General features: G+C 49.2%; 1 protein-coding gene across 3 annotated transcripts in view; it reads left to right on the top strand.

Moving 5' to 3' along the window:
* ENTREP1 (endosomal transmembrane epsin interactor 1) overlaps nt 1–14,547 on the top strand; it is a 126,494-nt gene that overhangs the window by 46,524 nt on the left and 65,423 nt on the right. Inside the window, exon 1 of one of the 3 annotated variants that reach the window (XM_062207067.1) lies at nt 2,722–3,150. The exons of 1 other annotated variant lie outside the window; for it this stretch is intronic. In XM_062207067.1, coding sequence (XP_062063051.1) covers nt 2,722–3,150 — 429 coding nt within the window. Of the gene's footprint in view, nt 1–2,721; nt 3,151–14,547 lie in introns of those variants that run through there. One more of the 3 variants, XM_062207068.1, reaches the window with a different exon arrangement.

A 14,547-nucleotide genomic window follows, 5' to 3' on the forward strand; every position in this document is an offset into this window, starting at 1 on the left:
ATTATTGGATCAAATATTATTCCACCTTTATTTTTTCGAGGAACTGCTCCAACTGTTTTCCAAGTCTCATTTCATTTCTTTTTTTTTTTTTTTTTTTTTTACAGGCAGAGTGGACAGTGAGATAGAGAGAGACAGAGAGAAAGGTCTTCCTTTGCCGTTGGTTCACCCTCCAATGGCCGCCGTGGCTGGCGCGCTGCAGCCAGCGCACCGCGCTAATCCGAAGGCAGGAGCCAGGTGCTTCTCCTGGTCTCCCATGGGGTGCAGGGCCCAAGCACTTGGGCCATCCTCCACTGCACTTCCTGGCCACAGCAGAGAGCTGGCCTGGAAGGGGGACAACCGGGACAGAATCCGGCGCCCCGACTGGGACTAGAACCCGGTGTGCCGGTGCCGCAAGGCGGAGGATTAGCCTGTTGAGCCACGGCGCCCTCATTTCATTTCTTTAAGCCAATTTGAAATCAACAGCTTTGCATCATCCTGTAAGGGCTGGGTTGCATACACCTTGATCAAGTATAACTAAAGACTTAATGTAGGCAAATGTTGTGGGATTCAACAAATCAAGCTTGGGTTACAAACATCCCAAGCCCAAATCCTTGAGACTGTCCTTTGGCATCAACCTGAAGGTTGGGACAGTCATTGACAGGCTTGGGTTTATGAGAGCCAGGAAGGGAAACCCACGGCTCTAACTGTGACCAATAGCATGTGAGGAGAAAAAGACAATGCAACAGCCCCAAGTTAGCAGCTTTGATAAGGCCTTACAAAATAAGTAAAACTCTTAGGTAAGACTGCTGTCATTTGGACTTGCAGAGGGAAAAGACAAAAAACTTTAAGAGGAATGTACTTAGAAATACTTTATTTAAGTATGAAATATGCCAGCACACGAATCATAACCCCTTGAATTTTCACAAGATAAAGCTCACCCAGATAGTCAGCACCCACATCAAGAATTGAATCATTGCCCACCTCCCTGGCACCCCTTTTTCCCAGTCATAAGCATCCTGAGGGAAAGCGGATACCCTGGCTTCTCACACCAACATTCTTAGACACAAAGAATACATTTTTAATAGCACGTTTCAGGTGTCAAGGACTGGCCAGTGGAATAGATCTGTCTAGCAGAGAGAATTTCTTAAGACTCAGCCAGACTTACCATAGTGCACGGTGTAATACATTCTTGAAAATTAAACACCTTTAAGCATGTTTATAAAATGAAGGCTATAACCTCATCATCCAAGAAGCTTTTAATTTAACACCACCTGCCATTTAAGAGCATAATTTAAAACACTGTAAGGGTTGTTTTTTTTTTTTTTTAAACGCATGAGACAACAGACATCAAATGTTTATTTACATAGACATCTCCTTTTCCCTCCAGGATTTGCCGTTTATTTGTGAGAGCTGTAAAGGGAGCCCTAGGCACCGTTAATCACAGGTGCTTTAATAATGAAAAAGTCTACATGGAAACACACGCACATGGGCGATCCATCACACTGTGGACTGAAGCGAGTGGTGACCAGGATAAACAGTGCCTCCGAATCAGAGCCCCAACCCTGACCACAGGGTCCCGGGTTCACAGAGCAGGAGAGCGCGAAGTAGCCCCACCCTACCGGCAAAACAGGCTCTCTAGTACCGCGACTGACCGTGGCAAACTGACTCCGCTGGGGTTCTCATCTGGAAAAATCCATTCTAATCACTTCACGTATGTGTGTGCACAAGCATTCTGAGGGCACAGACATGCTCTGAGGGGAAATCATTTTGCAAAGGCGCGCGCGCTCTCTCTCTGAAGACCTCCCATAATGTATCAGAGCAGATTAGGATTTTTCTAGGATGCTTCCTCGAAAGTTTGGGATGCTGTGTTCCCGCCGGGTGACTCCTAAGAGAGATCCCGAGCCAGCGCGAGGAGAGCAGAGGGCAGCCCTTGCCGTGCGCCCTCGGCCGCCCCACGTTCTGGTTAGAGGCACGGCACTCTCGAGCTAACCTCGAGCCCTCGCAGGCGTCCCGGCTCCGATGCCGGGAAGCGCCCCCGCCGCCCCACGCCCTCGGCCACCCCGCTGCCGCGCGACCTCAGTGCCGGGAAGTCCCTCGCGCACGGCGTCAGCAGTTCCCGCGCCCCCGGGCGCCGTGACTTCGCGCGGCCCCGTCCTTCCCGACGTCCTTGGCTTAGCCCTCTCCCCCTCGGGTCGCCCCACGGCCCCTCCTCCGGCAGCACCCTTCCGGGAGGAGCGCGTGGCGGGAGTTTAAAGCCGGGCTCCCTTGGGATCGCTGTCCACGGCGCGTCCCCTGCGTGCTCCTGCAGCCGGCGCTCGGCGGGTGGGGACAGATTCTAAGTGTGCCAGCTCTGCCGCGCCCTGGCCACGGGGTCCCTCCCAGCGCGGGGGTCTCAGTGAAACACTGAGGGCAAAGCCCGGGTCCTGGAACCCCCTTGGAGCCGGCGCAGGGTCAGCAGAGTCTCCGAGGCCGCGGGGCGCGCCTGGGGGAGAGTGAGGGTGCGCTGGGGCCGGCCGGAGGCGGACCCGCCGGGCGGCAGGTGGGTGCGGCCGGCGGGAGCCCGGGCAGCGGCGGCGGCGGCGGCGGCGGCGGCAGCAGCAAGTGGTTGGGCCGTGCGCATTTCCTTCCCTCCCCCTCGGCCCCGGAGCCCGCCCGCCCGCCCGCGGTGCCCAGTGCGCGGCGCCGTCGGCTTCGCTCCCCGCCGCCAACGCCGCCGCCGGCCGCTCCGGTCCCCGCCGGTCCATGTCCCTCCCCGTGGTGCTCCCGGGCTCCTGCTGCCCGGTGGCCGGGCTTTCGGGCGGGCCGCAGGCCGGGGGCTCGGGCGCCGCGGCCGCAGCAGCGCAGGAGCCGCCGCTGCCCCCGCTGCGGCCGCGCTGGCCCCGGGGCGCGCTGCCGCCACCGGCGCGGCCTCGCTGCGCTGCCGCCGCCGCCTCCGCCGCCGGGGTGCTGGCCGCGCCGCCTGCGCTCTCCTCCCGGCGGGCCGCCGCCGCCTCCGCCGCTGCGGCCGGCGCGGCCCCGGGCTCCGCGCTGCTGCCCGCCCGCCCGCTCTTGTCGCTCGGGCTGCTGCAGCTGATCCTCGGCTGCTGCATGGTGGCGCTGAGCTTCGGGGCGCTGTCGCTGAGCAGCTCCCCGCAGGTGAAGAACTCGTGCCCGTTCTGGGCTGGCTCTTCGGTGAGTACCGGGCGCCTGTCCGCTCGCCCTGGCGGGGCCAGTCCCGGGGCTCTGGCTGGTCCCCTCCACTGCCCCCTTGGATGGCGCTCAGAGCTGCAGCCGGGGAACGCGGCTCCACAGGCCGCTTGAAGTTTTTGGAGGCGTGGGGGCTGGAGAGCAGAGACGGATGTCTCCGAGTTCAGGTGCATTAGAGTGCACCCAAGCATTGTGTCTGTCTATGAAGCTGCTACGATAAAATGAGGGTATAGCTACCTCTTTGAGGGATTGGAAATTTTGGGGCGTGCGGCGAAAAGTGGGAGGAAATAACTCAGCTGCTTTTGGGGAGCCGAGCGCGTGTGCTGGCAACGTCCACTCCCAGAGGGCAACGGTTCTTACTGTTTTGTGCACCGGTGCCATCACCAGGGCCTGGCACATAGTAGGCATGCTTGTGGGAGGGAAGAAGTGACAGGTGGACTGGGGGCCAGGCCCTAGTTCTCCCGCAGGCACATGTAAATGTGTAGTTCTCCGGTGTAGGCTGGCTCCAGTGTCTTTGGGGTGAGTTCAGGAGATAATGAGAGGGTGTGTGGAAAGGACCGCTGGCACCTGGTCATTACAGGAGGCCCAAGCCGGGCGGGGGTGGGTCTTGGAGCCCCGCAGGCTGCTGTGCAGGACTGACTTCTCAACAACCTGAACCTGTCATTATGGTGAGCGTGCACAAGCCGCAGGAGTGCAAGGTCCGGAGCTGGGGATGCCTGCCTTGCTCTGGGGCCCCGGTCCCACCTCCTCCAATCAGGAAGGCTGGCCCTGGGACAAAAGGGTGCCCGTTTCTAAGAAAGGTTGCAGGCTGCGGCCAGCTCTGCTTCTGAGCACTGTCACCACTTGCAAAGTATCCAGCCCTGTGGCGTTTGCTGGGAGCTGATAGAGCTGGAAGCAGGTCTTTGTTTGAATGGCGGGGAGACAAGCAAAGGAAACAACCTTTCAGGCAACCAAGTAAACCCAAAAGCCTGCCAAGGCGCACAGCTGAGATCTATAATGGGTACATGCCCCGTGTGTGTGTGTGTGTGGGGGGGGGGGGTGTAAAAACTGCTCTTTTGCTGTTCCATACATAAGCAGATTCAAGACTAAACTTAAAGAATGTTGGGAGAACTCAATGAACCCAAAGGAATTGTTTGAATAAGCACATTGGGTTCCCTGAGGCTAGCCGGAGAGTTTATGCTTCACCTGCTGCCGGTTTGCTCTCCTTGTGAAATGCTTTGATGTTGATTGTCATCTTGCTGGGGTCGGTCCTGTGCTGTGGTGAGTGAGGTTCAGGACCTGTGCATCAAGGGGAAAATCCCACCCCTGTAGTCCCATCTTTGGGATCTGCTACTCGGCTCCCCGAGTGTTCTGGAAAACTCCAGGGCGGCAAGTGTTCTCAACAGGGGTGGAATTGGATCCGTCATGCTCTCCACTCCACTTGTCAGACTAAATTCTGCCAAATGGTGGATGCATTTCATTTCTCTAAATACCGGGGGCCAGGAATGAATCTGGCATACATTTTTAGGGATTTGCTTTTTGTAAAATCAAAATCTACTATCCTCTCAAACAGAGCTAGTTTAGGATTATTAAAGACTACTTTTCTTTTCTGGAATTAAAACCTGGAATCACTTTCCTATTGTGAATTATTTCAGAGGTAAATGCACTTAGAGGTCTCTCAAGCCATGGCTGAATTTGATGAAGTGTATTTAAAAAAGCCATCCATCAGAAGATAAAGTCTGAAAGACTCAGAGATTTGGAACTGACAGGTCCTCTAATGTATCCGAGGGTGCTTCAGAAGCTTCATGGAAATGGAATTGAAAGAGAAGTTTATTTCAGTGCAACATTTTTTGAAATCTGTGCATTTACAGGGTCTTCCACAGGTTCATGGAAAAGTCATTCTGAAAAAAATTATGCATGGCTTTCAAAACTTTTTGCATCAAAATAAACTTATGCTTGAATTTCATTTTCTGTGAGCTTTTTGAAGTGTTTTCATTTACCATTTCTCCCCACCCTCACACCAGGTCTGCATACAACCTGGTACCTGTTGGTTGGTTTTACTTTAGTGACCTGCTCAGAATTTGCAAAGTGACAGTAGAACCAATGGCTGCTGTATCGACAGAACAACTAAATATGATATTAAGAAGATGGCATAAAGGAGGAGGTACTTTTATCTGAAGGGAGGAGAGAACTTCTACTTTGCTTATGGCTTTGTCTAAATACTGATAGAGTTTGTGGGTTCAAAAGGCTTCCATAGCCTAGGCAGCTCATGTCAAGAGCCTCAGGTGGTCATTGACATCATACATAAAGAGTGCTCATTGTTAAATTAACAACAGGAGTCACTGTGCACTAACTCCCCATGCAAGACCTCTGTCCTCAATGAATTGTATTATGAGAGTTAACTGTAAAATTTGTCCTTAAACAGCTTGTGTGTGTATGTGTGTGTGTGTTTGTGTGCATGCGCAAATTGTTGAAATCTTTACTTAGTATAGAGTTGATCTGTGTATAAATTAATTGAAAATGAATCTTAATGGAGAATGGGACTGGGAATGGGAGAGGGAGGAGGGGGTAGGAGTGGGATGGGAAAGCGGGTATGGTGGGAAGAATCACTATATTCCTTAAGTTGTATTTATGAAATTTGTATTCCTTAAGTAAAAGGTTTCTTTGCAGGGAGGGGGGGAAGATGGCATTAGGTGCCATGATTCTCTTGATATTTGAGGAAAAAACATGCCTTTTCATATGCTTTGATTTTATGGATGTGGGAGAAATTGTTTATTAAAAACCTATATTGGGGAAAAACTTGAGTCTGTGCAAACACTACATGGAAAACCCACATAAATATACTTCTTGCCTAGCTTTGACCGTCTCTTCCCGCCTTCCTGGGCTGTGCTGCTGGCCCTGTGCGTTCTGATAAACTCTCGAGGGATGAGGATTCCAAGTAGGGGAGGAGCCAGGTCCCTGGTGCTCCTGAGTCTCTTTGGCAGGTTCAATTTCTTTATTAATTTAAAGCAGATCTCAGGCATCATATCATTCCATCTGTCAATATTTCAGTGTGGGTATTTCCTGGAAGAACGTATAACCAATCTAGAGAGACAGCCTGGGAGTAAACAGGATATGTTAGCACCTCTCTTCCACGTTTCACATTTGTTATAAAAAATTTTAAAACCTCCACAATTAGCGGTGAGCCTTTAGCCCAGCCGTGAAGATGCCAGTTAAGATCTCCATATTCCGTATCAGAGTTCCATGGTTGGGTTCTGCTGCGGCTCCTGACTCTGGCTTCCTGCTGATGCTGACCCTGGGAGGCAGTGGTGATGGCCCGGGTGATTGGGCTCCTCCACGTAATTGGGAGACCTGGATTGAGTTCTGGCTCCTGATTTTGTCTTCTTCCTCCCAGGCCAGTGGGGTCAATGGGAGGGGTCAATGGGAGCTCCCATGTGTGCACGCCCTCTCTGTGTCTCTAAAACAAAACAAAAACTCAACGAGTGCAGAAAGAAGAGTATAATGACCCCACCCCTACTTTAATAGCTAACAGCACCCTCCCCCTTCTTAACACCCACTGGGTTATTTTAAGGAAAATTCCAGCTATTAAATAGTTTAGGCTATTATTTCTGAAAGGGGCTTAATAGCACATTATTATCAACTTAAAAACAGCTGAACTAAGATTTTTATGAAAAAATAATATGATTTGAGAACTGCAGAGGGATTTTCTAAAGCACGTTCTACTAAGATTTCACATGCTACACGATTTGCCTATGTGTAGTGTCCTGCTCAGAGTTTAGTACATTTAGAGTTGTGTAACCACCACCACAGTCAATTTTAGATCATTTTTATCACACCAAAAAGTTGTTAGCAGTTACTTCCCTTGCCTCTGTGTGTCCCCCTAGGCACCTACTGAGTGACTGATGGTCTCTTTACATGTGCCTGTTCTGTACATTCCAGGTGAACGGGATCCTGTAATATGTAGTTTTGAATGACTGAGTTCTTCACTGGGCGGGTCTTCAGGGCTCATGGTCTTAATGGCTGGTGTCTTTAGCCCTGCCTGCCTCTTGGCCACAGTGGCGATCCATGGTGTGGGTATCCCATGATAGCTTTGTTCCTCCAGAGTGTCTTTGGCATAGGAAACTAGGTAGTTGGGTGGAAGTGCCTAGTTCAGTCTCAGGTTACTTCAGACCCACGCAGGAATGCAGTAGAAGAATATCCTCATAGCCTGAGCTTTGAGTGGTCATGTGGCACGTTAATCTGCTACGAGCTAAACTTGCCAGGCTCCTTCTGGCTTCAATAAAGACAATGTTTTTTTTTTTTTTAATACTTATTTATTTGAAAGGCAGAGTGATAGAAAGAAAGAGCTGTCTTCTGTCCTACTGGTTCACTCTCCAAATACCTGCAATAGCCAGAGTTGGGCCAGGAGCCCAGAATTCTATCCCAGTCTCCCACTTGGGTGGAAGGGGGCCAAGCACTTGAGCTGTCACCTGCTGCCCGCCCCGCCCCGGGAAGCTGGATCTGAAGCTGGAGCAGAAGTGGAGGCAGGAACTCGAACCCAAGACACTTGTATGGATGTGGGCGTCCCATGTGGTGACTTAAACTGCTGCTTGCATATTTGATATAAAATGAGGCTCCAGGGGAAAATGCATTCACTTGGAAGGACTGTTTTGTTGAACACGGCGTGGTGTGAGGATGTTTTCCCATGATATCACTGAATGAATTCTCAGCCTGAACCTGAGGTTCTCGAGGCTTCTCTGAGTTTTCAGAGCCTCAAAGTGGATATTTTATGCAATTTGAAATACATTTGAGAAAGAACAAGTCCTGCCAAGGTTCTTTGTCCCTGCTTTGCAGTCATATTTGCAGGAACCTGAAGTGAGTGCTTTTAAAGAACTCTTTGTTAGGTATTTTCTTGCTGGTGTCCTTCCTTAATGACTTAATGTACCATTATCGTTATTGCCGGTGCATGGAGCTAAGGGGTTAAATACCTTTATAAACAACCTGACATTTGGCTGCAGGTGGGTGGCCAAGAGAGGCACTCTGTGGCTATGTTCAGGTCATGATGTCCTGGCTTCCCACTCGGGGGTGTGTTTAGTTAATGTTATTTGGATCCTGCTGTAATGGGAGACCTAGTCTACTTCACTGCACTAGGTTAAATGGAAGAATAGAGAGCATTGCATTGGTTTCTGAATCCTTCAAGAAAAAACAAAATTCCTGACTTTGATGATACGTATGATCCTCGAGAGACAGTTCAGGCATGTGGAAGAGAGTTCGTTGTTGTGTTTTGTTCTTCTTTGGCATCGCTGATGTTATTATCTGCAGACATACATGTCTGTCTGCCGTGAGTGAGCGAGCTGCATTCCGAGGACACCACCCATGAGTCCAAGATTCTTTGGCAAGGTTCCACTTCTAAAGAGATAGATATGGGGGGCCGGCGCTGTGGTGCAGTGGCTTAAAGCCCTGGCCTGCAGTGCCGGCATCCCACATGGGCGCCGGTTCTAGTCCCGGCTGCTCCTCTTCCTATCCAGCTCTCTGCTATTGCCTGGGAAAGCTGTAGAAGATGGCCCACGTCCTTGGGCCTCTGCACCCACATGGGAGACCCGGAAAAAGCTCTTGACTCCTGACTTTGGATCAGCTTGGCTCCAGCCGTTGCCGTCTGGGGAGTGAACCAGTGGATGGAAGACCTCTCTCTCTGTCTCTATGTCTCTCTGTAACACTGTCTTTCAAATAAATAAAATTAAAAAAAAAAATCTTTAAAAGAGATAGATATAGGTGAACCTTTTCTTTTTTTTTTTTAAAGATTTATTTATTTATCTATTTGAAAGACAGAGCTATAAAGAGGCAGAGGCAGAGAGAGAGAGGGCGAGAGTGAGAGAGTGAGAGAGAGAGAGAGAGAGAGAGAGAGAGTCCATCCACTGGTTTACTCCCCAAATTAGCCACAACAGCTGGAGCTGGGCCAATCTGAAGCTAGGAGCCAGGAGCTTCCTCCAAGTCTCCCACATGGGTGTTGGGGCCCAAGGACTTTGGCCATCTTCCACTGCTTTCTGAGGACACAACAGAGAGCTGGATTGAAAGTGGAGCAGCCGAGACTCAAACGGTACTCATGTGGGAAGCTGGCACTGCAGGTGGCGGCCTTACTTGCTATGCCACAGTGCCTACCCCTCCTTTTTCTTTTTCAAAATTGCAGTGATTAAATAGAAAAAGAGATGAATGATCCAATAGGGAAACTAATATAAAGGTTCTGAAGCCTCTTCCAGTTAAACCACAGTAAGTATATTTTTCCTATCATATTCATTAAACACTACTGTAATACTTAAGGGACATTTTGAATATATTTTTTGGAATGAACATAGCTTTTTTCCTATCCTTTATTTTATTTGACAGCAAAGTTGGATAAGTTCTATACCTTGAGAAGTTGTTGAACTTTTTTATCTGTAAAATGGGTGGGATGATTCTTGCCTTAGGATTGGTTTTGTGAGTGTGTATTAGAGAACTTAGAGTCAGCGCTTCACTGCTGGACCCTCGCACCAGACCTGGTATTTACTGTGTCTCCTCCAATGCTTTTTAAACACTAAGGCAACATGTAATCCAAATAAAGTCAACAGGCCAGTGTTGGTTTTTTGTTAGTTTGCTTTCAAGGTGTTATGGCCATTATTATGTATCCATTAGAAATATCCAGTGGTCTGCTTTTTCAGTTTTTTAAATCAGTTATGCTACTGAGATAGGGAGGAGTCTCTCTTTCTCTCTCTCTCTCTCTCTCCTCCTCTCTCTCTCTCTCTCTCTCTCTCTCACACACACACACAGAGGCACTGTTCAATTGCCCGTGCAAAGGAGAGAGGATGAGGTAGGTTACTGAGAGGTTTGACAAATTGTTTGTGCTTATTTACAAAGTAAACACAGGACATTTTACAACATGACTTTCTTTATCTCCGTGTTTAGATACAGAAGCTTTTGACAAATGATCCAGAACATTTTTGACCTAGGGCATGTTGATGGATTAGCAAAGGAAAATAGGGCAGTAGAATGATAAGCTTTTGATCTTAATCATTTAGTTGTTAAGCTGGAAAATTAAGGCACATTAACCAAAGACAGTGGGTAACAGCGACTCTGGCCTGGATTATCTCAGAGTCTTTCTGTACAGTGTCTAAAAAAAGCAGGGCCTCTGCTTTTTCCTATAAGTCAGGATGAGTAAGTGACCAATGAGTGAAACAAAAATTATAATCGGTCTTGTTATAATGATAGAGAGAAAGTTGGGTCTTAGAAAATAGGTTCTTGCTTGTTCATTTGGGGCAAGTTGCACCTTGCACTGGGTGGAACACTGGAGGAGCCGGGTTTTGCTGCTGGTGTATTCTGTTAGGACGCATGGGGGTGAGCATTGTGTCCAGGCTGCCACAGGCATCTTTGAGCAAGGTCATCTCCTGCGTCTGGTTTTCATTCCGCCATTCATGTGCTCATTCTTGCTGTGACTGAGTGGAGTGCCTGCTGGGGCCCTTAGTGGTTCAGCCGTGAGAGCTCACAGGTGCAAGCCTTCATGAGATTGACAGGGAAACAGGTAGCAGTGTTGGGGTGTAAGGGGGGCCACCGAAGCCACTGCTACAGGACCTTCTTGACACCCTTCTGCTGAGCTCCAGCTCCTGCTGCCACCCAGGGAGCTGGAGGCATCGGACCGACTGCCTCCTCCTCTTTTGCCTTCTCCACTCCACTCTGCATTCGTGCCTTCCACCCCTGCCTTGGATGAAAGGTGAGCATCCACTGCCTAACTCTTGAGCTCTTGAAGAGTCTTCTCCCCTCTGCAGCCCCTCTGCTCCCACCACCTTTCCAGGAGCTCCAGCCAGCCAGCCCTGCTTCCTCCCCCCCTCACCTCTCGCGGGGCTTGGAGAGAGGGAGAAGTGGAATGACGATAGGTGTGTGCCTCTGTTGCAGAGGGTTAGGCCTCCGGAGCACGTAGTTGCAATTCCCACCTGGAACTGGAATGTAGTTTCTTAACGCATCCCTGTAAAGAAGGGCCATTCTCTTCCAACCCATGGACTTGATATGTCTTGACTTACTTGGGTTTTCACTTAGTATACATACATGTATCTGTATATAACAAATGTATCATTTATTTTGTCAGAGAGAGAGAGAGATCTGTGTTTCCCTGGTTTGCTCCCCAAATACCCTCAACAACTAGGGCTGGGGCAGGCCAAAGCCAGGAGTCTAAAACTCCATTTACATCTCTTGTGTGGCTAGCAGAGGACCAAGCACTTGAACCATTGCCTGCTGTGCTAATAAGGATGTATCGGTGGGCAACTGGACGGCAAGCAGAGTGGGCAGGACTTGACCTGGCATGCATCAGTGTGGGATGTGATGTGGGCATCCCAGGTGCATCCCGCTGTGCTGTAACACGTGCCCCTTCATTTAATATTGCTTAGTAAGCTCTCTATTTCTCCCAGATGAGGTCTCTTTCCTATGTATTTTGAGAGTCTTGATATTTCTTATTTGTCAGTATAAAGGTTTTTTATTTTTAATTTGAGAGACAAAGGGAGAGGGAGAGACAGAGACAGACAGAGCTCCTATCCATTGGTTCACTTCCCAGATGCCTGCAACAGTTAGAGCTGGGCAGAACCAGGAGTCAGGATTTCAATCTGGGTCTCCCACAGGGTGGCAAGAATCCAATTACTTGAACTGTCACTGCTACCTCCTGGGGTGTGCAGAAGCAAAAACCTGGCATGGGGTACAAAACCCAGTTATTCTGATAGGAGATGTGGGCATCTTAAACGGTGTCTCAACTGCCAGGCTAAATGCCTGCCTAGTCATATACACTTTTTTGTTTTGACAGGCAGAGTGGACAGTGTGAGAGAGAGAGAGAGAGAGAGAAAGGTCTTCCTTTTTGCCGTTGGTTCACCCCCCACTGGCCGTTGCAGCCGGCACACTGCACTGATCCAAAGCCAGGAGCCAGGTGCTTCTCCTGGTCTCCCATGGGGTGCAGGGCCCAAGCACTTGGGCCATCCTCCACTGCACTCCGGGGCCACAGCAGAGAGCTGGCCTGGAAGAGGGGCAACCGGGACAGAATCCGGCACCCCGACCAAGACTAGAACCCGGGGTGCCGGCACTGCAGGTAGAGGATTAGCCTATTGAGCCGCGGCAATGGCCAACATATACACTTTATACCTATTGTTACAATTCCATGTTCTATACTTGGTTGCTTGTGTGTGCAAACAAAATACCACCCACTGAAGGGAGAAACAAAGATAGTTTAGTTTTTTGTGTCAGAGATCCTTCATTTAAAATGACAGTTGTGTCTGTCTTGATTTATTAAAATACAAAATGGAAATACCTTTCAACCTAGCAACTCCATTCTTGAGGCTTCATCCAACAGAAATAAAAGCACCAGTTTTTAAAGATTTATGTTCATGCATGTTTACTGCTGCATTGGTTGTGAAGGCAAATAACTGGAAATAGAGCAAATGCCCATGAATATGGAAATGATTGAATGTATTAGGTGCAGCCATACAATGGGATATTATGTAGCCATTAAACTGAAACGAATCAGAACTATTCCAGTGGACATGAGCTTTCTGGGGAGCAGTTATTGAAAGAGAAAAGAACACTGTAGAAAAACAGACCTTTCATGATCCATTTTTTTTTTGGGGGGGGGGTAAGAATTATGCCCTGTATGTTTGCATGTACAGATACGTGTTTGTAGTGATGAGAATTTATGGAGAAATACATATTATGTAAAACGTGCAAACGTACCAAACTGTTAACATTGAGGTGGGGTGGGGAGGTGGAAGGTATAGCATACACATTTCACTTTTTATGGCTTTTGTGGCCTGGGCTGGACATCTCACCTTAATGATATTGTTTTGGTAGAAAAAGAAATCTTCCCCAAAGCTGAGCCATGGTGGTCTGGCATGAATGTCAAGCAGTAACTGATCATTGGAATCCTACTTACTTTACCGAGTAGGCAGCTGGAGTCTCCCTCAGGACAGTTAAGTTTTTGGTTACATTTTCACAAAACCAGCTTGTATTTCCTCAACCAAGTCTGGTAGGGAGCAGAGCGGGCAGGCAAGAGGAATGTGCACTTGTGGACACACATGTGTACATACACACGTGCACATGCATGCTCTCACATATGTGTGCACACAAGCAATCACACGTGCACACAAATCTCTCCCAGTGCAAGCACATGCATGTACACACACACACATATGCACCGTCACATGAACTTGCCTACTGGATCACGGGGTCTCTGAGGAATCAGTGTCGCTAGACCTGGGGGAAGCCTTTTAAGCTTGAAGAGACCTGGAGTTGGTTTCCTTCAGTTACATTTCTTAGGGAACAAGAGTGCCAACCAGAAAAGGGAAATGACTTGGCCAAGATCATATGCATCCATCGCTTAGAAACTGAGTGGGAGCCTGGACCCCAGGGTCTCAGGGGTTGCAGTCATGGTTTGTAAAGTGGATGCAACCCCACAGTCGGGATGAGCCACACATGCCCTAAGGGTCTCCAGGCAGAAATCATTGAGGGGGAGGAAATGTTCTATGGTATTTAAAGGGATTGCAAGAACACACAGCTATTTCTTGGTGTCCGCCAGGGATTAATTCTGCCCTCTGTGTGTACCTAAATTTGCAGTAGCTCAAATTCCTCATATAAAAGGACATAGCATTTGCACATATCCCATGCCCAACCATCCATGTGCTGAAATCATCTCTAGATTGCTTATAAGACCTCATGTAATGTAATGTACCTCATGCTATGTAAGTAGTTGTTACTGGGGCCCAGCGTTGTGGTGCAGCAGTTTAGCTTAAGCCACCTGTGAGGCCAGCATCCCATACTGGAGCCCCAGTTCGAGTCCTGGCTGCTCTGCTCCTGATCCAGCTCCCTTGTAATGCACCTGGGAAGGCAGCAGATGATGACCCAAGTGCTTGGAACCCTGCCACCATGGGGGAGACCTGGATAGAGTTCCAGGCTCCAGGCTTCAGCCTGGCCCATCTCTGGCTGTTGCAGCCATTTGGGGAGTGAATCAGTGGTTGGAGGATATCGCTGTCTGTCTGTTTGTCTCTTTCTTACTCTGCCCTTCAAATAAATAAAAATAAATCTTCAAAAAAAAATCATTGTTACTGTTGCTGTAATGTGTAGGGAATAATGGTAAGAAGAAAAAGTCTGTATATGTTCAGCATAAGCACAATATTTTCTCCCGGATCTTTTCAGTCCTGGTTGATTGGGGCTGTGGATGCTGGACCTGTGGATTCGGAGGCCCAGCCCTGATGCCCGGTGTGCCGGCAGCTAGTAGTATAGGAGACACAGATGGGGTGCTAAGAGGTTGAGCCGCCTGTCCCCTGGTGGAGTTTGCTCACTAGTGTAAGTGGGCAAGCTGGAGCCCTGCTGCTTGGTGCTCTGGACCGCTCTTCTCCCAGTTCGTGGGAATGGAGGGCATCAGGG

This window comes from Lepus europaeus, chromosome 12 (assembly GCF_033115175.1).
Source record: "Lepus europaeus isolate LE1 chromosome 12, mLepTim1.pri, whole genome shotgun sequence".
Classification (NCBI taxonomy): Eukaryota; Metazoa; Chordata; class Mammalia; order Lagomorpha; family Leporidae; genus Lepus; species Lepus europaeus.